This window comes from Azolla caroliniana, unplaced genomic scaffold, assembly GCF_043228905.1.
Source record: "Azolla caroliniana isolate FFs.n. ecotype wild unplaced genomic scaffold, voAzoCaro1.0.p SCAF_1, whole genome shotgun sequence".
In the NCBI taxonomy this organism is placed as follows: Eukaryota; Viridiplantae; Streptophyta; class Polypodiopsida; order Salviniales; family Salviniaceae; genus Azolla; species Azolla caroliniana.
Window position 1 is genome coordinate 5,199,875 of NW_028230436.1, and position 20,529 is coordinate 5,220,403.

At 37.6% G+C, this 20,529-nt stretch overlaps 3 protein-coding genes across 8 annotated transcripts; 1 reads left to right on the forward strand and 2 right to left on the reverse strand.

The window, feature by feature from the left end:
* Window positions 1-1,080: 1,080 nt before the first annotated feature.
* Window positions 1,081-3,487, forward strand: LOC147868557 (pre-mRNA-splicing factor ISY1-like protein). Its single transcript, XM_087320743.1, has 2 exons — window positions 1,081-1,668; window positions 2,909-3,487. Exons 1-2 carry the CDS (start codon window positions 1,217-1,219, stop codon window positions 3,333-3,335), a joined length of 879 nt encoding a protein of 292 aa, XP_087176869.1. The 5' UTR covers window positions 1,081-1,216; the 3' UTR covers window positions 3,336-3,487.
* Window positions 3,488-4,595: 1,108 nt separating this feature from the next.
* Window positions 4,596-6,308, reverse strand: LOC147868558 (ferredoxin-like). Of its 4 annotated transcripts, none has more exons than XM_087320772.1 (2): window positions 5,797-6,308; window positions 4,596-4,795 (listed from the first exon to the last, which is right to left on the reverse strand). In XM_087320772.1, the coding sequence occupies exon 1, from the start codon at window positions 6,243-6,245 to the stop codon at window positions 5,820-5,822; it is 426 nt and encodes a 141-aa protein (XP_087176898.1). In that variant the 5' UTR covers window positions 6,246-6,308; the 3' UTR covers window positions 4,596-4,795; window positions 5,797-5,819. The 4 variants fall into 4 exon arrangements, with proteins under 4 accessions (XP_087176898.1, XP_087176888.1, XP_087176905.1 ...); XM_087320762.1 differs by having other exon boundaries at window positions 4,596-4,820; XM_087320779.1 differs by lacking the exon at window positions 4,596-4,795 and adding an exon at window positions 5,042-5,416.
* Window positions 6,309-7,087: 779 nt separating this feature from the next.
* Window positions 7,088-17,152, reverse strand: KMS1 (SNARE associated Golgi protein family). 3 transcript variants are annotated; one of them, XM_087320790.1, is made up of 10 exons: window positions 16,816-17,152; window positions 15,388-15,456; window positions 15,240-15,305; window positions 14,402-14,610; window positions 14,244-14,322; window positions 13,838-14,146; window positions 11,928-12,094; window positions 8,120-8,236; window positions 7,828-8,010; window positions 7,088-7,608 (listed from the first exon to the last, which is right to left on the reverse strand). In XM_087320790.1, exons 3-10 carry the CDS (start codon window positions 15,286-15,288, stop codon window positions 7,432-7,434), a joined length of 1,290 nt encoding a protein of 429 aa, XP_087176916.1. In that variant the 5' UTR covers window positions 15,289-15,305; window positions 15,388-15,456; window positions 16,816-17,152; the 3' UTR covers window positions 7,088-7,431. The 3 variants fall into 3 exon arrangements, with proteins under 3 accessions (XP_087176916.1, XP_087176925.1, XP_087176934.1); XM_087320799.1 differs by having other exon boundaries at window positions 16,810-17,152; XM_087320808.1 differs by lacking the exon at window positions 16,816-17,152 and adding an exon at window positions 15,694-15,840.
* Window positions 17,153-20,529: the final 3,377 nt, after the last annotated feature.

Sequence of the window (20,529 nt, forward strand, 5' to 3'; positions counted from 1 at the left end):
AATCAAGCAATTCTGGAGTAAGTTGTTTTTATTACTAAGAAACCACTATGCTCGTTCTACTTTCTCGTGGGGTGCAGTATTATGGGGTGTCCTTCATGGAGATGTTATGAATTACGAACGTATGCATGCTTCTCATGTTTTTTACTTTTCCAATGGGTACATCTATCTCACTTCATTTCCATCTGTTATTCCTCGGTTTAGAACTGAAAATCTGGTTATTTGGCGTACTGTTACGTCACTAGCGCTGTGGACAATATGGAAAACGAGATGCGATGCTGTTTTTAATAATGCTCACATACATCTCAATAATATGCTTATTGAATTCTGGTGGTTATTTGTCCACACCATACGTGGACAATATGATGATTTGCAGGGTACAACTGATGCTCAAAGGCAACGTCAAGTGGACTTTAAGAAACGGTGGCGAGGGCTTCACTTATTTTCAGATACGTCTCCTGGTATGAAGTGGAATTATTCCATTCCTCCTTTTTTATTGCATAGCTTGTAGATGGTGTTCCATTTGTTCCTATTGTGATATCATCTGTATCATCAGATGTTGGTATTATTTTGTATTACAATAGAGGTGAGATGAAATGTCTCCCTCTGTTTTCTATATGTACATTTCTCAAGTAATTTACTAAGGTGTATCTTTTTATAATAAAAAAAAACAATGGATGCATCTAGATAGAGGGACGAAGGGTGTCATGAGAACCCTCATCAATTGATCTGTGGTGAACCCATAGGATATATCAAACATAATCCATATACATATGAATCATAATTCGACTTTCGTAATTCATGCATATTACTCTTTATGAAGAAAGAAGATTGTGTATACATATATATATATATATAGTCTATAGATAGATAGATAGCTCTAGCCTCTTATATGAACCCTGTGTATAACACATACATACATATATACATATGTATGTCCATATGTATACATTAAGAGGGAGGGGCCAGCGTTTCGTAGTTTTACATAAATTGGGGGCCTATATTTGTAATATTTATAATTCCTGCAAACGCTCTTCTTCTTCGATTTCCTCTGCAGGCGTGTACGTTTTCCTTCCTTCACAGAAGCAGAGCAAAGCAACACAGGCACAGGCACAGGCACAGAGCGAGAGAAACAGACAGAGACAGAGACAGAGACAGACGGACAGACAGAGAGAGTTCGCGCGACAGAGAGGAAAGCCATCCATCAGGCCTTCCAGCCATGGCTAGGAACGAAGAGAAAGCGCAGTCCATGCTCAACAGGTTCCTGGCCTTCAAGAATGAGGAGAAGAAGAAGCCCAAGGAGAAGCGTCCGTACCTGGCGTCTCAGTGCAGGGACCTTGCAGATGCCGACAAATGGAGGCTCCAGATACTGAGAGAGATTGGGAGGAAGGTAATGGACATACAGAACCCAGGGCTCGGGGAACATCGCCTCAGGGACCTCAACGACGAGATCAACAAGCTGATCAGAGAGAAAAGCCACTGGGAAACTAGGATTTTGGAGCTAGGGGGTCCTAACTATGCACGGACAGCGCCCCGGGTCACTGATGCAGATGGGAAGGAGATTGTTGACTGCCGTGGCGCTGGGTACCGATATTTTGGTGCTGCCAAACTCCTGCCTGGTGTCCGTGAGCTCTTTGAAAAACCTCCTGAAGCCAAACGGAGGAGATCAAGGTACACATATATATGTCTGTGCGTGTTTGATTTTGGTTTTTTTGCCTCCTTTCTCGTTATTGTCTATATACTTACACAATAATAGGAAATCCTAAAAGGGATACACTCGGTCACTTTGCAGTCACCAAGTGTCAAAATTTTCTTTGTGCAGAGGAGCCATCTTTAGCATTGTAGATATGAAATTAAGCTGTCTTAAAAGGTGTCATATTTTTAGTTAAATTGGTGGTTTGGTTAAATCTCTATCTCCTGTGCTGTGAAATCAATGCTAAATTGGTGGTTTAGTTTGGGTTTACTGCGCTCTGGAAGTTCCACATCCCATTGTATAGGTTTGATGTCATCGATGTTTCTATGGAGTCTAATTCATGTAAAACTTTGTGCTCATGGTATGCATTGATCACTGCCCTCAATTGATGGGGGCATGTGTCATGGTTAGAGATAGAAGTTTGGCAGTAACTCAGAAATCCCCCTTCTCCCCCCACTGTGTATTTATGTCATTGTTTTTAATGTGTCCTTGTGGTAGATACTTTGCCAAGCAGTTCTATTCAGCAATAGATTTTTAGAACTTGATTTTCCTTGGACAATTCTTCATGTTATGTCTAAGTATGGTGATATGTTTTCTGCAACTGCTTTGTTCAATGTGTCACTTTTGTCTTTGTATTCTACTTCACTACAAATGAAATCCAGTCAAATTTATGGCAGATTCATCTTTTCCTTCAATATGTTGCCCTGCATGAGAACTTTATTAACATCTAGATTTAAAATGATCTAAGACATATTCTTTTGTCATCTAAAAGCTATTCTCCAACAGTGTGATTACATATGTGTGTAATTACTCCTTCATTGAGACTCTCTTGGCAGGGAAGAGATAAAATGTTGTTGACAAGCTTCATTCAGACCATAGTGACCAAAGAACACATGATGTCCTGTACACATGTTTCAAACATCAGAAATGGATGAATGCAATCGTCGTGTTTTTCTTTTATTCCTTTGAATTAAGCATTTTTCCCGAAGTTATTTTGTATAGTGAGCATGCTTTGCTCATTTGTTCAACTGTCTGCATATTCTATAGTGAGCACGCTTTGCTCACCATACATGAACCACCATGAGTTTGTGTGTTTTTTGTAGCTAGTGGGTGGGCTTGATTGAATGTAATGACCTTGTTCACTGAGTTCATGGCATTATTGGCTGCAACTTTGTATTCTTTATTTCTGACACAAATGATCGGGATGGAAATTGGCAGGTATGAGATGTATAAACGCATTGATGCTGATTATTACGGTTACCGAGACGAAGAGGATGGAATCCTTCTGCCATTGGAGAAAGAAGCAGAGCAGGAAATGAGGTCGAAGGCAATCAATGAGTGGAATGCGATTGAAGCCGTGAAGAATGCTGCAAAGAAAACCGTGAAGAGTGGCGATGTTGCTCGAGTGAAACCTTTGTTTTTTGATGAGGAAGAGACACTTGACGAAGAAAATGAGAGTGATGATGAGATGAACAACAAGACGAAAACTCGAGAGTTTGTTGCTCACGTTCCATTACCTGATGAGAAAGAGATAGAGAGGATGGTTGTAGAGAAGAAGAAGCTTGAGTTGTTGAGCAAATACACTAGTGAGATTCTTGTTGAGGAACAACAGGAAGCCAAGAATCTCTTGAATATTCAACGATGACTGGGCTGGCCGATATTTTTAGTCTGTATATTTTACATTATAAGCTTCCAAAAGGTTGTGGAATGGATCATTTTCTACATGAAATGTGTTCGATTCTGTTTGAACTCTTTAGGTTATGAAATTTTGCACTGACTTGTTTGAAAAACAGTAAACCGGGCTGACTTTTGTATGTTGTTGGTTCCAAGTTCATTGTGGTATAGTTGTGAAAAGCTGATACAGTTGTGAAATTAGGTAAATTTCTTCTAGATGGTTTAGGAGAGCATGTTAATATCTTCATAACGGTTCTGGATTTTCTTCTACAATACACATCCGCTAACTTTTGGATGTGAGCACACTATCTTACTCTGTAATAAGTATTCGAAGCAAACAACTTTTATAATCATGCTTAAATGATGGTACACGCATACCAAAGCTATCCAAGTAGTGGTCTTAGGAACACAATCTTTACGATATGATTGAATGGAGTTAGTTAGATCGTAAAATTTTTGTCCCCAAATTATTGATGATGCCAACAAGCAATCTGTTGGGTTCATTGTCTTCTTTAGAATATCCTTGTCATGATGATGGGATGCCACCAATGTAATTGTGAAATAGGTTTGTCAAATTCCCTTCATCATCATATGTTCTTCTAAATGCATTGGCATCCTTTATCATTACAAAAGCAGACAGCTTTCAAACTATTATTGATTGCATGGAGAGTTTATCAAGGGCATCTGAGCCGAAAAGCAAAGTTATTATCATATGCCTATGAGATATTCTTGAACATAGAGCATCACAATGTATAGTGTAAAGTGCACTAGTTATACGAGGGGTTAGTTGGAAGTTATACAACATAAGTTCTAGTTAGTTATACTAAGGTGTAAGAGGCTTCTTCCTTAAGGGGCTATTAGTCTCCTTTGCTCGGTTAGAATGTGCAACAATATCATGCCATATGTATATATTCTCACAAACATTTGTTTTGCTGATATTACACTATAGATACTGGTTTGTTTTGCTCCTGTGCAATTATTGGATGATATAGTGTGTTGAGGTTCATACGCCGCCAAATGCTTTGTTAATGAAAAGCAAATCCACAGTTACCATTTCAGCACAGGTTGCTTGCATTGTGTTTCTCTGGATTTTGACAAATTACACAATACCTAGGTCTTACCTTTGATGGCTATAAAAAGAGGGGCAAAGTAAAGGGATATTGTTTTTGTTTTTTTCGTATCATGAGAAAAAGTGGGCAAACATATCCTCTGGATAGCAGAAAAGGGTGTCAAAAACAAAAGAGTTTGTATGTCCATTACATGAATAATCAAATTGTCCCACAACCCAAAGTTAGAGCCTGTACATTTTAGAATTTTTACTTGCAGAGTCTGTTTTAAGACTTAATCAGTGTGATAATTTCGTTGATCATTCTCTTACTACCAATCTTGATCCTCATTGCTTGTCCTTGGCAACTCCCAAACACCAGGTTCCTTTCTTTCCAACAGCAGTGTAGATCTACAAAAAGTTAGTACATAGTTGGGTTTGTTGATGAAGTTTCAGAAAATAAAAACGGCTTTGGCTTTTTTATAATGGTATAATGATAAACTAAGCTCACGTGGAACAACATACAACTTCACACTAAAAAATTTCTGATCGTAGGCCTTTCAAACCTTCCAATTTGAAAGGGAGCAGTGACAAATCTTATTATCATGTAATAATATAAAAGGCCTCTTGCATTTCAAGGACAAAAAAATGCATTCTATTCATTCGCAAGGGTTGCATGTTTATAAGGCTTAAATGTTCACAAAATGTTTATAAGGCTTAAATCGCATCCATTCATGAAGCCAAAATGATAAAGAACACATGCTTACAAGGCTTATATCAGCAGCATTCTCTGAATCCTGGAAGTATTGAAATCGTCTATTTGCATAGAAACCAAAAGGATTTGATTCATCCATTTGCAGAGGAACAATGGTTTCAAAAGCCAATGATATTATAAACGTTGAACAAACATATATCTATGCAGGCAGAAAGATATCCATGCAGAATGATTGCGTCACTTCCAACGGCACTATTCTTGATTTCCCTAGTGTTTCCAAACCTAGCTAATTCTTTCTGCAAAATTACAAACAGATAATAAGAAAAACAGATAAGAAACGAAATCTTCTAGCAAAGTACTTCTTAATAATAAGGAAACAACTCCTGAAAAGAGAAATTATATGCAAATTGGAAAGACGATCAATTTTACATGCATTCGGGAATCAAAGTGATCACTTGATCAAACAATGCTCTCTTGATCCTCATAGGATACTCAAAGGTTCTAAACTCAAAGGTTGACAACCTATGAAACATGAAACAAAATGAAAATTTGAACCAGGATATGAAAGATTTTAAACCATCACCATATGAAAGAGAATAGACAATTTAGAAAGAACACATGAAGGATGAAACAACCAACAAGATACAGAAGAGGAAAGTCAAGAGATCTAACCATTTCTTTCTTTTTCTCCTTGTTCATGAATCATAGAGAAGTGATTCCTGATGCGTTTCAAGGACAACATCAGAGAGGGGGTACGCAACGCAGGTAAGAACAAATCCCTGAGCGACTCTTGAATCATCCAGAAAGGTCTGGTAGCTCTGATCCACTTCACCAGACTTCAGGATCGCAGCACAAGAGGAGCAGTTTCCAGATCTGCAAGAGATCGGGAGCTCGAGTCCAGCTTTCTCCGCAGCGTCAGAGATATAAACGTCTTCTGGAACGTCGAGAATCTTCTCGCCGTGTGGAGTTCTTAGGGTAACCTTGAAAGCCTGCGTGCCTGACAGGGCTCTTGCAACCATGGATTTTCTTGCGTTACGGATGGAGACATTGGTGTGGAATCTTTGGTGCTGCTGGTGCGGAGGATGAGAGAGAGTGGAGGACATGGCAGAAGCTGAGGCCATGGTTGTGCTTCTCGGATAAAACTCTCTTTGGTGGTGCTGGTAGAGAGAACTAGCTAACTCTCATATCGTCTTAAGGAGTCAAAGTAGAGCTTTTTTTTTCAAGACATTTGCATGCTATCTATTTACACACATCCAACAGGAGTTTGGAATGCAATGCTTTTTCTCTATTACCGAATAACCTCAAAACCAAAATACAGTATAAGGTTCCGAAAGAAATCAGCAGCTCTCTCACAAACTGAGAGTTGGTGCACTATAAAAAATAGGTCTATATGGGAGTATCATGGTGTTGCAATATTCAAGTAGACGTATGATTATGATTGCTGCACTATTGAATATGATCAATGTCTTCGCAAACTATGCTCCGTGCCCATGATCACAATTAATGATCGAGTCTGATCGTAAACATATCCACCCAAGAAAGCCATCATTTCTAATCCCCGTGAAGCTCAAGATGCCATCACGACCACGAAAAACCTCTCCTATACTCCACAACATTCGAAGAAAAATTATGCACACTAACAAGCATCAATCTCTGAAAAAGCCACCCACTTTCACGTGCCAACATGTTCTACATTGTGTCCATTTTGATCTCCCAATTTCAACCCATCAACATTACTCTTTTCACATTTGCATTTGTACATCTCAAATTTAGTTGGAAATTCTCAATCACAATATATCATGCTCATGGAGCTATTCTTTTGGTGCCACGATCATTAATACAAATATTAAAAAATGGAAGTAGATATCACATACATCTTTCTCACTAAATCTGAATGCATAGACTATCCCATCTTTATTTGGGGAAATGGATACAGAGCAATTGAATAAAACATTGCCACATTATTAAATGGAACCAGTTTTCCACAGAAATTTTTTATTCATTCAAAGCAAACAATGGTTATGAAAAGTGTTTGACAACAATGAAAAATTGTCACTTGTATATCTTTGCTAAAGTTAAAGCCCCGAAGAATATTTGTCATCTCTTCCACGGCAGTGAGGGGAGGACATGTTAGCTTATCAAGCTGCCCGGAGGACAAGTAATTCTTCAAACCACATTTAAACGGATCTTGAATTTGCATCCGTTTAACATTTTTTTTTATATAAACAGGGGAGTGGAAAAGGCATACCCAAATGCACATAGACATATTGAGCACAATTGTAATAAACGAGGAGTGTCCTATACGATTTATAGAGTTTTCTTATCCACACCCTTCTTCCGCTCTTCTATTTCCTTGTTGTGTAATTCAAGAAGATAGCTTTGCGCTGTTGTATTGATGATACTATTGAAGAAGGTTATGAGCATTATCCAAACAAAGGTATTCCAAACCATCGCTGGAGAAAACTTCCAAGGACTAGAAGTAGCCTTTTGGAAGAAAAAGCCAACACACCAAAAAGTAAACAATCAGCACATAAACTCTAAACCCTAAGCTATTTCACAAGAACATAAACTCTAAGAGTAAAACATTAAATACAATTTACTGCAACCACAGAGGTATTCTTGTAAGTTTTGAAAAGGTATTGGGGGTATTTGGGTGTTTTTTTATTTATTGGGGATATTATCTAAAATAAAACATCCAGTTACCTTGTCAATGCCGGGCAGACCATTGCTGTCATCATCATTGTAACTCTTTTTGGCTTTCTCAAGTTGGCGCAAAACCGCATTCAAAATACCAGCAACAGCTGGTGTTCTCTCAAATAACCAACTGACATAGGCTTCAATTTGTTCAATAAGATGGTTGTTGCATAATATGATAATGAAAACCGTCTTTAGGAAAACCAAAAATAAGTAGTTAGTGTTTTCTCACACACAATAATGATGATTTTAAACCTTTTAATACATTACTAGCCTGAGGTTTCTTTTTAACTTTTTTCACCTGGATATGAGTCTTGATGATAGCTTTCCCTATCAATGTTGGGATAAAGAATCTCCAAAATGGAACCAACATTTGACCACACATCATACCAGCAAGATCAAACAAAGGGTTTGGCACCTAAAGAACCAATAAACATCAGGCTATTGAAGTTGGAACGATATACGTTTACTAATAACTACGTGCATTAATCATATCCAAAAAAACTCAAATAGGGAATTGGCAGAACTTTGAGCTGCCAACCAATAATATCTTATATGCCCTTCTTTGACATTGCACAGATTTTTTACCGTTAAAGGCTTCCAAACAAAAGAGCTGAAACTAAGGTTGTTTTGCATACCATACGACTGCTAAAGTTCTGATATAATTGTATGACCATTAGCTGTAAAGTTGCATTTAATAACAGGCATAATTTGCTTTTATTAAGTTTTGCTTTCCAACTGTCTATGTGAAACCAAACCTAAGTTCTCTGATATCCAACATTTTCTATCACCTTCTTTTCACTGTGTATTTTTCCTGTGCCACCTAGCCATTCTCATTCTTGTTCTTCATTTCTAAGATCAATTTTCTCCTCTTGAATTCATTACAGTGAATGGCGGGAAGCTAAGAATTTGATTAATTCTAAGATTTTATTGCTGTTGAACTGCCACATTATTTTTTGCATGATAAATCATCTAAACCTTATAAAAATAAGCTGTATGAAAGTGATTTACACTAGCACTTCCAGTTTCTATTGAGGTTTGGAAATCCAGGAGCCTCTTGCACTTCAATTGAAATCTGGGCTAATATTTCCGATTTAAGGATCAGGGTTTACTCCTTAATCCACCGCTCTTGAATTACCCATTTATTCCCTTGTGACTATGCATTTCCCCTCTATTGAGGTTTGGAAATCCAGGAGCCTCTTGCACTTCAATTGAAATCTGGGCTAATATTTCCGATTTAAGGATCAGGGTTTACTCCTTAATCCACCGCTCTTGAATTACCCATTTATTCCCTTGTGATTACGCATTTCCCCTCTATTGAGGTTTGGAAATCCAGGAGCCTCTTGCACTTCAATTGAAATCTGGGCTAATATAGGCAATTTAAGGATCAGGGTTTACCCTTTAATCCACCCCTCTTGAATTACCCATTTATTCCCTTGTGACTATGCATTTCCCCCTAATATGCAGCACGATTTAAAACCTGGACATCACAGTCAGACTAGATGTTGAGCAGATAAACCTTTAATCCAAAGAACTCGACAGTCATGATACTGGGGTAGAGCTGCAAGCATGGAAAGGGTGAAATGCCATATACACAAATGCCATGGGAAAATTGATTCAGCGATGACATTGATTCAGCACAAGTTGACAGTATGCCTAGAAATGTTTGCAGTATCAATGTGAGATGCAGAATGAGACCAGAACCCAAAACTTGTAAAACCAGTTTGGAGATTATAGATGTATTTTCTACAAGCATAAACACCTTCAGGATTAACTAGCTGCAGTCAAATCAGTGAAGTTTGACACAGAGTTAGTGTGGAAATGTATCTGTGCACTGCCTCTGAAGTATAAGGCTTGGTCGCAACTTTGACCACTCAGGTGAGAAATTCGTTGCTTTTTTCGGCAGAAATTACTGAGTTACTTCAAGAAGAAGAGCTGTGGATGAGGGCACCTCAACAATTGAATATGGATTCCACATTCTTTCTAGACAGTAAATTGAAGAAGAAAAAGATGCCACAAGCGTGGTAAACTCGAAGTACGGCTCACAGTTCAAGTCTGGAAAATCTGAAGGTAAGATTCTCATGGTCAGCTAGGAACACTTCCACACATACGATTGATGATGCAAGCATGAAATATCTTGTTATGTTCATAGTGACATGGTGTATTGAATGCACGATTATCACAGCAGTGATTTGTACATGTAAGTTGCATGAAGATGCATGCAGATTAGTTGGCACAACTTGTCCGGCCTGGCTCAAGTGCCTGAGAAATGAGAAGTTTGCACAATGGCCACAAATAAGCGGATTGGTTTCCCTACACTAAACTGAGACTGTAGATTGAAGATCATATGGAAGGCCCAAGAACGTTGAGAAGAATTAGAGGAGCGGCCATGGTGGATCAAATTGTCAACCTGATTATACTCAAGGCAGAACTTTCTGAAGAAGATAAGGAAGTCAGCTCTGTGGAGTAGGCATTGAATGGCCTGAGGTGGAAAACCACAACAAAACTTGAGGTGGAAAGTATTTTGGATAACCAGATGTGGAACTTAGAGGATAGATGAGGTACAAGACTGATGAGTGTGTGGTAAATATATGCAAGACTTGTGGCAAAAGTGTATACACAGAGGAAGGGAGAAGATTTTGAGGAATCATTGGCTCTCCCTTAAAGGCTCAGAACTATTTGATAAGCTCTGGCAGGGTCTGCGGCACAGAATATGCCCATATACTAGATGGATGATAAAGATTTTTTTAAACATTCGCACAATTTTACAAGAAGTTAAGGAAATATACACAGTACTCACCAGACATAAGCTAAATATTGGGAAATTTTAAAAGAAACTCCTAAGCTATGCATTTGCCCAAAAATATATATTTGGCGAGTCCAAGAGGTTCCTTACTTTTTACCTTGGCTACATGTAGACGATAAGATCCTCATGGGCAGCACTGAATCAATCATGGTTGGAAAGCAGAAGCTGACTTCTAAGTTCGAGACATCAGATGTTTGGTTCGATGTTTAGATGTTTGTCCCCCAGCTCAAATATGCCTGCTTAATTCCAAATGCATTCTGGATGGAGGACAGCAGATGGAAGTTCACTTGGTGCTGAATAAGGCTCAGACGAGATTGTTGGACAAAGTGGACAAGTATCAGCATCTGGTGGGAAATCTCCAATATATATGCAACAATAGATTGGATTCACCTATGTGATGAGAATTCTCACAACTTGTACAAGGAAACCAGAAAAGAGTCCTTACCAAGGTGGAATGCATACTCTAAGGTACCTGAAGGATATGATCAGATTTGGCATCCAGTTTAGCCAAGGGATATAGCCAGATATTGTGATTATGATTGTGCTAGAATATGGAAGACAAAAGACTTCATTCTAAATTTGTTTTTTACCAGGGTTCAGAATATTATCTTGGACCAACAAGTAGCCAAGTGTCTCGTTGTTCACAGAGGAACTGGAGTACATGGTGAAGCGGTATGTAGAACATGAGAAAGCTCCTGAAAATCAAGATATTGATCGAGAGGGAGTCCACACAGATAGCATGTGGCAGCAAACACTGGATTACTATTCCAAATAATCTGTTGTTCCATGGGTAGGCCAAATACAATAGAGGTTCAATATAACTTCCTACCAGAACTCATTTAAGATGAGAAGCTGGATAATTGTACTCTGGACAATGGCACAGATTCCTTTATGATGACCCTAGCATGGGAAAACCAAACCAGAGAAAGATGACAAGGATATCTGGAAAATCAGCCAAGTGAATGATGTGAGAACTTGCAAGTAGATGACGAGGGAAACTGGGCAACCAGACGACATGGGAATTTGCTACATATATAAACTGAAGAAAATCAGATGATGAGGTTGCTACGGTAAAGAACTCAAAGGGGGAAGGGGGCACGGTGTTGGTGTGAACAAACGTCAACTGCTCTCTTTATATGACAGCTTGGCAGCAGAAAGAGTGTTGTCACTTAATGCCGTAGATAGGTCTCGATTGTTCTGTGTTGATTATGACAACTTTCCACATAATAGTCAACTTAATCTTGAACCCACTCTTTCTTTACCTAGAATGCATGAAGAGAGAGAGAGAGAGAGAGGAGCTTACAGAGGCAAATAACAGAATTGTCCAAAAGTTGAATTTCTGGAAATGGAGAAAGGTGTGAAATTTGAGACTGCTAAAAAAACCTGAGCCGGCTCTTCCAGTTAGGTTGTCTGATGAGCTTTCAGGCTCCAAGTCCTCCAGCTTCCTAAGCCTCTCCCCAGACAATCGTGCTGTATGCAAAAAAAAATTATACCATTCCATAACAACGTCATGTGCAAAGCAAAATGTGATGCAGTGCCTCTTATTAGCAAATGTACGATGATGCATTTGAAAACCTTTAGAAACTAATTTAAGAAAAGAACTTGACGTAAAAGAGAAAAACTTAAGCCTATAAATATCAACAAAAACTATAAAATATATCATGATGACATGGGTTTGATTGATTAATCGATTGAGAGAGAGAGAGAGAGGGATTCACCAAGGAGCTATTATTTATCAGGCAAAAAACTATAAGCAATCATGTGATCTTCATAAAAATTCCTGCCCTAATTTTAAGATTTCACATATTTCTTTTCAAAATATACCTTTGAAAACAATAGCTTGGCTTCTGTTAAGAAGCATTCCTAAACATTGGCATTTAAGGATCTACAAATGACAATATATTTTAGTGAAGATGAGAGGAATAGTTTCTCTTTTTCTCTCTGTCAACTTTATCGTGGATATGCAGCCCATGGTGCTCTTGAAAGTCAATGCGCACATATACAATTCCAAGAGCCTCAAACTAAATTATGGCTATTTGACACACTTGTGACACCAACTCTTCTCTAAGGAGTAGAAACTAAGGGATTAGTCCTCATAAGATAAATAACGGGACAGATTAGGAGAGTCCTTTAGTCTCGAAGATTGCTTGCATGATACGAAGCAAAGCATCAGTGCCCATGATACATTCATGCAGAGATGGGAAAAGCCCCAGTAATCACTGAGACATTATTATGATTAGTGGCCAGTATCCAGTGACTTCAGGATCTCCCTAAATAAAGCTACTCAAGTTTGGCACTAATGTCATCAAAACAACTTGCTAAACACAGAGAATTGTAGTTGGTATGCTGAAACACAACAATGGCTCTAGTCAAATAGCATAAGTATGACAGCACTACTCCCGTTCATTTATAACTTGGATTGTCCCCATCTAGACATGACAGAAAAGAATACGGTGATCTGAAATGTTATTATCAATTTGAATAATGGGAGAACATGGATTGGCCGCATAATATCTCATTGCAGAAATGGCCCACAGTAAGGCACACTATAGCATGTGTTCCGTAGTGTGATAGAGAAGTTGCAGGCCTGCTCACATCAGTTAGAGGTTGAGGTAAGCGTATATGAACGCACGTCTCTAGAAGAAAGAATTTGACAATTGTGCCATCAAGGAGCAGTATCAGAAGAACAATATGTTTGCCATTGCACTGGTTTTTATGGAATAAGCGGGAGATATCATTGCCTCGTTAACCAAGGCTTTGACCCACTGTGCAAGGTAATGGAATATCAGAACCAACAATGCTTGGGACTGTTCTTGCTAGAACTCAAGAGACAACAAGAACACCCAACAAATTGTTAATTACAATTTATTAGATCCTCTTATTGTATAGATTGTGCCCAAAAGTCGAGGTTTGTCGGTCACAGCCAGGCATGTTCTTTGCTCATCTATTCAACCACAGAACCAAATGCATGGAAGATCCAAATAAGTAAAAATTCAAGAACAAACTCAGTTTTTCATATTCTTTTTGCTCTATCAATTTTAAAATCTCCCAACTATGTGACTGGGGAGTGTGCTTTATAACAATTGATTGGTTCCATGGGTCACGTTTGGCTCCCCATAAATGTTAATATATCATCATTGTCAACATCACCGTACATTATTTAGATTTCATTTTTTGGGGGGTAGCCTAAAGACAGGGCAAGCAAATTCAAACCAGCTCTTGAGACAAAGTAAGGTGGCAGCTCGCCGAGGGCTGTTCCAACTCCCCATAGGACTGCCTCCCACTGTACTGCTTGCAGGATTTGTAACAACGGTACGCTATACCGCTCCGAGTTCACGGCCCTCAGGAATAACGGGTCCCCAAAGTCTGTACAGACTTTCAGCTCCCATGTTGGCCCTTTCCAGAAGACCAGTGTATCATAAGTAGCAGATTTTAGATCCACTCTTCCACAAAGTGTTGCCATCCTTGTGAACATGGCAATATGAGGACCAAGATATAGCACAAATGTATGGAGACCTGATCCTGAAATTATAGCCCACAAAAACATTTTCGTAAGTCTTTTCTATTCCATATGAAAATAGTACTACTAAGATTTGAGGTGTAAAGGATTGGGTCTCACCTAACCCAATGGATGACGCGATGCCAAGTCCAACCCACCAAACAGCATAGCTTACGTAAGACGACACATCTTTCATTAACTGAAAATTTTGAGATAAAATAAGCATTTCAGGTTTAATTTGAAGATATTTAAAAACTATACTTTGTTTTCTTTGTGACCTGTTCATGTGGACCTTGAACCATATTGAGCTTCCTCCAAACAAAGGCAAGAAAGCATGCTCCTAAAAGAAGAAATTTGTGGGATATAATGTATAGAATCATTTGGCCAGAATATCGCAACATAGCCAGAGAGAAATATCGCATGGTTGCAAGTGGCCGCTTTGATAGGACCAAGTTCCCACGCTCTTTTTCAAAATTCCGTTTAAGCTCTGAAAACAAACCAACAATATAGAATCACAGGTTAATTAGACAAATCTGCATATTGGTGTATGCTTTTGTGTTTTAAAATCGCCACCCATGAAGATAGTCAGTCATATGACACCCTTATACCATGACAAGTAGACATCAGTTAGTTTACAGCAATTATTCTTTATTTTAAATGCTTCAAAAGATTCTGAATTAAGATTTTTAGCAACCTTAGAACCAAAAAATTTCAAACTAAGTTTATTTTACTGTTTCCACATAAGTGTGAATTTACTCTAATAGAGTTAGTTTTCATCAGTAAAAAATTCCTGCAAAGGTATAATGAGCAGAGGTATGCAGACACCTTACTAAACACATGAACATTTATAGCTGATTTCACACAATGCATACCAGAATATTCCTCAGACACTAGGTTACATGGAATTTGTATTTTCACTAAAAGCAACACAACTCGCCTTCACATAAAAAGAAGAACAATCCAAATTCCTAGCATCAAGGACGACGTAAACATGTTTCCAAAGGGAAAATGTTGTGTATGAGATTCAATAAAAATGTATGGTTATAAGGCAAAATAGGCAAAAAATGCACTACAACGATTAACAGAAACCCCGCTGAAAATGTGGCGAGGTTATACCTTCGAGATTTGTGTTTGAAGTCATATTTTCCTCACATCTGGATTCCATATTATTATTGACCTCCACTGCATGTCAGGGTAAAAATCTTGATAAGAAAATATGGAATCATATTTAGAAGCTTGAAAGCTTAGGCCGTCCGTATCTTACACTTGATCTAGCTGCTTGGAATCAAACCTTAGATTGGCTCTACACAATGACCTTTCACGCTTGCAGTTTCTGCAAATATTTGCATCAAAATGTGTAAGTTATCGTGCCACATTAAATACTCAAAATGTTTGCATTCATGGGCCCTTGATAAGGATATGGGCTTTGAGTCCAGGGAATTATCATTAAATATTATCATTATTGGTTTCAAAATTAAAAAATTTACAATTCCAATCATCCTTTAGAACATATGTTTTATCACAGCAACAGCAACAGCAACACCGAACATAACATGTTCTGCAATCCTACCACGACAACAATTGATATTGTTCACTGCTTTGTGGTCAAGCTAGTCATTTTCAAAGAACCAAAAAATATGCATTTCTTGTTAATATGTATGACTACATAAGCATCTCATCTTAATCCTTCTTTCTTTCTTTATCTCTTTCTGCATATAAAACAGTAGATTTTAATGAAATGCCGGCATTTCAAAATCACTGCCATAATCTAAAATAATCAATTACTTGCAGGCTTCTATCCATATAATGACACTAGATTTTCTTGAGAATACCAGCATTCCAAAGTCACTGTCATAATCTAAAATGACCAATAACCTGTATGCATCTATGCATATAATGATACTAGATTTTCTTGAGACATCAGACTCCAAAATCTATGCTATTATCAACACCGGTAAAAAAATTATCTTTCTCATACAAAGGTAGACTCTCAAGAAACTTATATAAATTAAAATAATAGCTTAGATTCAAAAACAATATATATATAGACAAACAAGTATTATTTATCAATTAAATAAAAAAGATTTTCTCCATGCCCAAAAAAATACATCAGTGGCTAAATTCTGAAACCCCAGAAAAAATTCATCATACATTGGGAAAAGGATTGGAAGCGAAGTTTCATAAGCAGCAACAAAAAACTGAATTCTACACTATTGCAAAAATAGTCACATAAAAAAACAAAAACCATAATTAAAGTCTCATAACTGGTAAAGAAGATGACGACGAAAGCATGCGACCCTGAAGTAATAGCAGAAGGCGTAAAAGTTTAATTAACTTAGTAACAAAAACAGAAGTTTAGTAAAAGAACAGGTGACATAAATCGTAATAAACATATGGTTAAATATAAGAAACAGGGGATATGTATCAAAAAAGCGTAATTAGTATGAATTAGTATGGAAAAATAATTGTGGTTACAGTGAACATATAAATAAATCCATACTGTAGACAGTAACAAATAAAACGGGAGAGGCATAGAAAAGAGAAACATAGATTGAGATGCATTCCTTCAAAAACATGAAAGGACGCATAGACACGTGAAAAGGGACATAGCTGGAAACTATATAGATAAACAGATAGATAGATCTAAATTAGATTTAACAGAAAACAGAGTAAGAAGAAAAAAGACCTGAACATTCAATCATGTACTGCTTGGGTGGGTTGCACAAATGTGATGGAAGATATTTTAATGAGTATGTTTATATGCCGCCCTTCCATGGTAACAGCCCTGCGACTGCTCACTCTCCCTCTCTCACTTCTTCATTTTATTCTTCTCTCTCTCTCTCACTCTCTCTCTCTCTCTCTCTATTCTCTTTCGTTTCTTGTTAATCTGCCTCCTCTGTTTTCGTTCGTCTTTGTGTTCTGCTCTTTCTCTGTGGTCTCATATACATCTCGCTGTTTTTTGTTGTTCTGCTGTGTTCTCTCTCTGTGTCTGCTTTTTTGTTGTTCTCTGTTTCTCTCTTTTCTTTGTTCTTCATGGGAACCAATCGCAAACTCGGATTTTTACATTAAATACATCACAAATTACAATTATATTTACAAAATTTTGATCTTTTCTTTTTTCCTTGTTGAATAATTATTTGTTTCTCCTTTTCTTTTACGTATTTCTGAAACGTATATACATTCATACGCAGACATACAGAAAATACAAATACAGCATGCATGCATTGCTTTACATCTATATACATATATATATATACACACAATGTATGCATATGCATTGCTTTACATACATATACACACACAAACACACGTACATACATACACATACACAATGCATGCACGCATTGCTTTACATACATTATTACATATATACACACTACATTGCTTTACATACATACATATTTCATTTATTTCTCTATTCTTTCAATACGATTATGTTACCATAATTATATGCTTCTCATGTTTAAATATGTATATGTGTGTGCGTGTATGTATATATGTCCCGTATACGTCTCAATTTGTATTATGTGTCATCCTCATGCGAATCTTCTTTGCATCGTTCTACATTTTATCCGATGTCCCTCCCTCTTTTGTAAATAACAGCTACAGCTTTCATTCCAAATGAAAAAGACATCACCATTAGGAACTTCCAATCAAGCTTGGGTCCACCCCACCAACCCTTACTTGCAACAAACTTTGGATATGTTTAGGATCTAAAACCTTACATACCGAATTCAAATGGCATTGACTTGTCCCCTTTGCATCATTATCACTCTTCATGTCTATAGATTCTTGAACTTTTCTAAGAAATAAATTTGAAACAAAAAAATACTTTTAACCTTGCACCATTTTTTTTTTCATCCCAATAATCAAAAGTGAAGGCATTTCTCATACTCCAATTGAACCATAGACCTTAATACCTTTACTGATCCATTGGATTCACTTGGAAGTGGGGCATCACTAAACTCAACTCCACATATGCAAAAACCCAATCGAATGGAGATCTTTTCACCCCCAAAGACATCCACACCACATTGATTAGCTTCCAAACCATTCTTGCTACTAGGCAAGAAACAAATTGATGCCCATTATTCTCCACTTCAAGTTAGCAAAAAAAAACACATCATTCCATTAGCAAATTTTCTTTAGATTAAGGCATCTCCCAAAAGCAAGGCCCAAAACATAATCCCCCAAATGAATATCATAGCTCTTAATGTTAATTGAGAATTTTCAAGCCACCACCTCAACGCACAACCCAAAAGAGGTATAGGCTTTTTGAATCCCCATACCTCTGTAACTCTTTCCTCCATTCAAGCATCTTTGAATTGACTTATGTTAAATATCATTAGTTGATATTTTGGCAAGACTATTCCCAACAAATGTTCAATCAAACTATTGTGATCCTTCTTCCAAATCTAGGATTGGGCCTTGCAATATTGGGAAACTTGTAACTTATCCCAAACACAAGTTTCCCCTTTGGGAATACCGAATGATCACCTTGTTGTCGTAAATGCCATTAATCATTTTTGTGGGACTAGCATGGCATAATGTGTTGCAATCAATATTAATTTGTCCCATCCCCAATCATCTTAATATTGCCAAACCCTCTATTATAAACAATTAGTGCACACCCTTTATTGGGAAGGATACCACTATATAAAATCTGATACACTCTATCAAGCTATGCATTGGTAAATGATCAACTTCTAGAAACCCTTGACAATTTCATGGTTCTTTTATGATTCACCACATTGTCCCAACTTGTCTCAACTTTGATGTTTCCAAGTTCAATGCTTATCTTTCCAACAAAGAATGGCATTGTTCTCTCCAAGGTTGTAGTCCTTGAAACATAAATGTAAACAAAGAAACTCTTTGATCAACTATATGATCATCAAAATTCAATATTGCCTCCTTGCCATGTTATTTATGAGTACAAATATGACTCCACACCAACCAATAAATACTAGACTTCCCTTTTCCTCTCCCACAATAATGATTCCATTGAATTCGTCACTTTCTCAATAGCCTTACGTTCCATCACCCCATGGCAAATTGTCGTACCAACACACATCCATGCACACGATTGTGCCTACTATTAAGTTAGGGGTCCACCTCCAATTAAGGAACTATTGGGTACCATGACTAGCCATACACTTGCCAAACATTTAGAAGTTATGTTTGAAGCAAAACTCAACTCTTACATTCAAGTTGAAGATATATTGAGTCCCATTATAAGTGGAATTTACGAGGGCCTTCTCCACCACCAACCACATCCTTAAATCATGTTGCTTTGTAGGGCACACAAAGGTGTATAGTATAATATGTGAGGATCGTGACTGGCCACAACCGGTTATGCTCACGAATATGTGTTCGGGTGCAAAGAAAACGAGGAAGGTAATGCTTAGACAGAAAAGAACAGAAAATGAGAAACTAAAAAACGAGACACTGATATTTAACGTTGAAAACCCAAATCGGGAAAAATCACGTGGACTCCACTATCTCCAAACAAATCACTATAAGAGAGGAGGTACAATAAGAACTCAAAAGCAATGACCTTGAGATTTTCTTCGTTCGTCTGATGGTTACAGAGTTACACACTCTCTCTCTCTCTCTTCAAAGTTACAGAGGCAACTCTTCTGTGTCAATATACAACTAATAATGATAAAGTACATCTTAAAGTTTGCCCTAGTTGTTTATATAGTAAAACAACTTTTTGGTTATTTACAAGTACAGCCCACAAAGGGGCACATTTGGACTATTTACAAATATAGTCTTCCGAATCGGCTATTAAATTGATTTTCGATTTTGGTTCTCGACCTCGGCTGAATTACCCAAGTGTCCTCAATTCGGTTCGTTCTCTTCTTCCCATTCGGAGGGGCCTGTTTTCCCAACATAATAGGTGATTGTATTGATGCTTCGTACATCTCCACATTGCTTCGAAATTCTGCCTAGGGAATGTCTCCTACAAAGACATTGTGCACTCAAAATTTCCTAATACATATTGTGGGTGGTATATGCATTGTACAAGCAAGTGTTGGGACAAGTGAGGTGTCTTAGGGGGCTTTCATGGTTAATCACAAACACTATTTTTGTGAAGCAAGAATGTCCACATTCTCCTCCCTTTGTAAACTCTACATCGATGAGGTACCATATTTGGAGGTGACAAGATAATCAAATATTAGGCACACTCTGTCATGTCTTTCTTTATGTTGATGACATAATCTTGGTTTGTGAATCTCCAACAAGTATACAACATCATCTCAATGTCCTATATGGTATTTTCCACGGAAAAAGGGCTCACGACAAACCTCGAGAAACAAGACGGCCATGATCTTCCACACATCCATGATTACTTGTCAGCAAGTTGTCTTCACCCCGATCACGAGGGCAAGTTGAAGTAATAGAT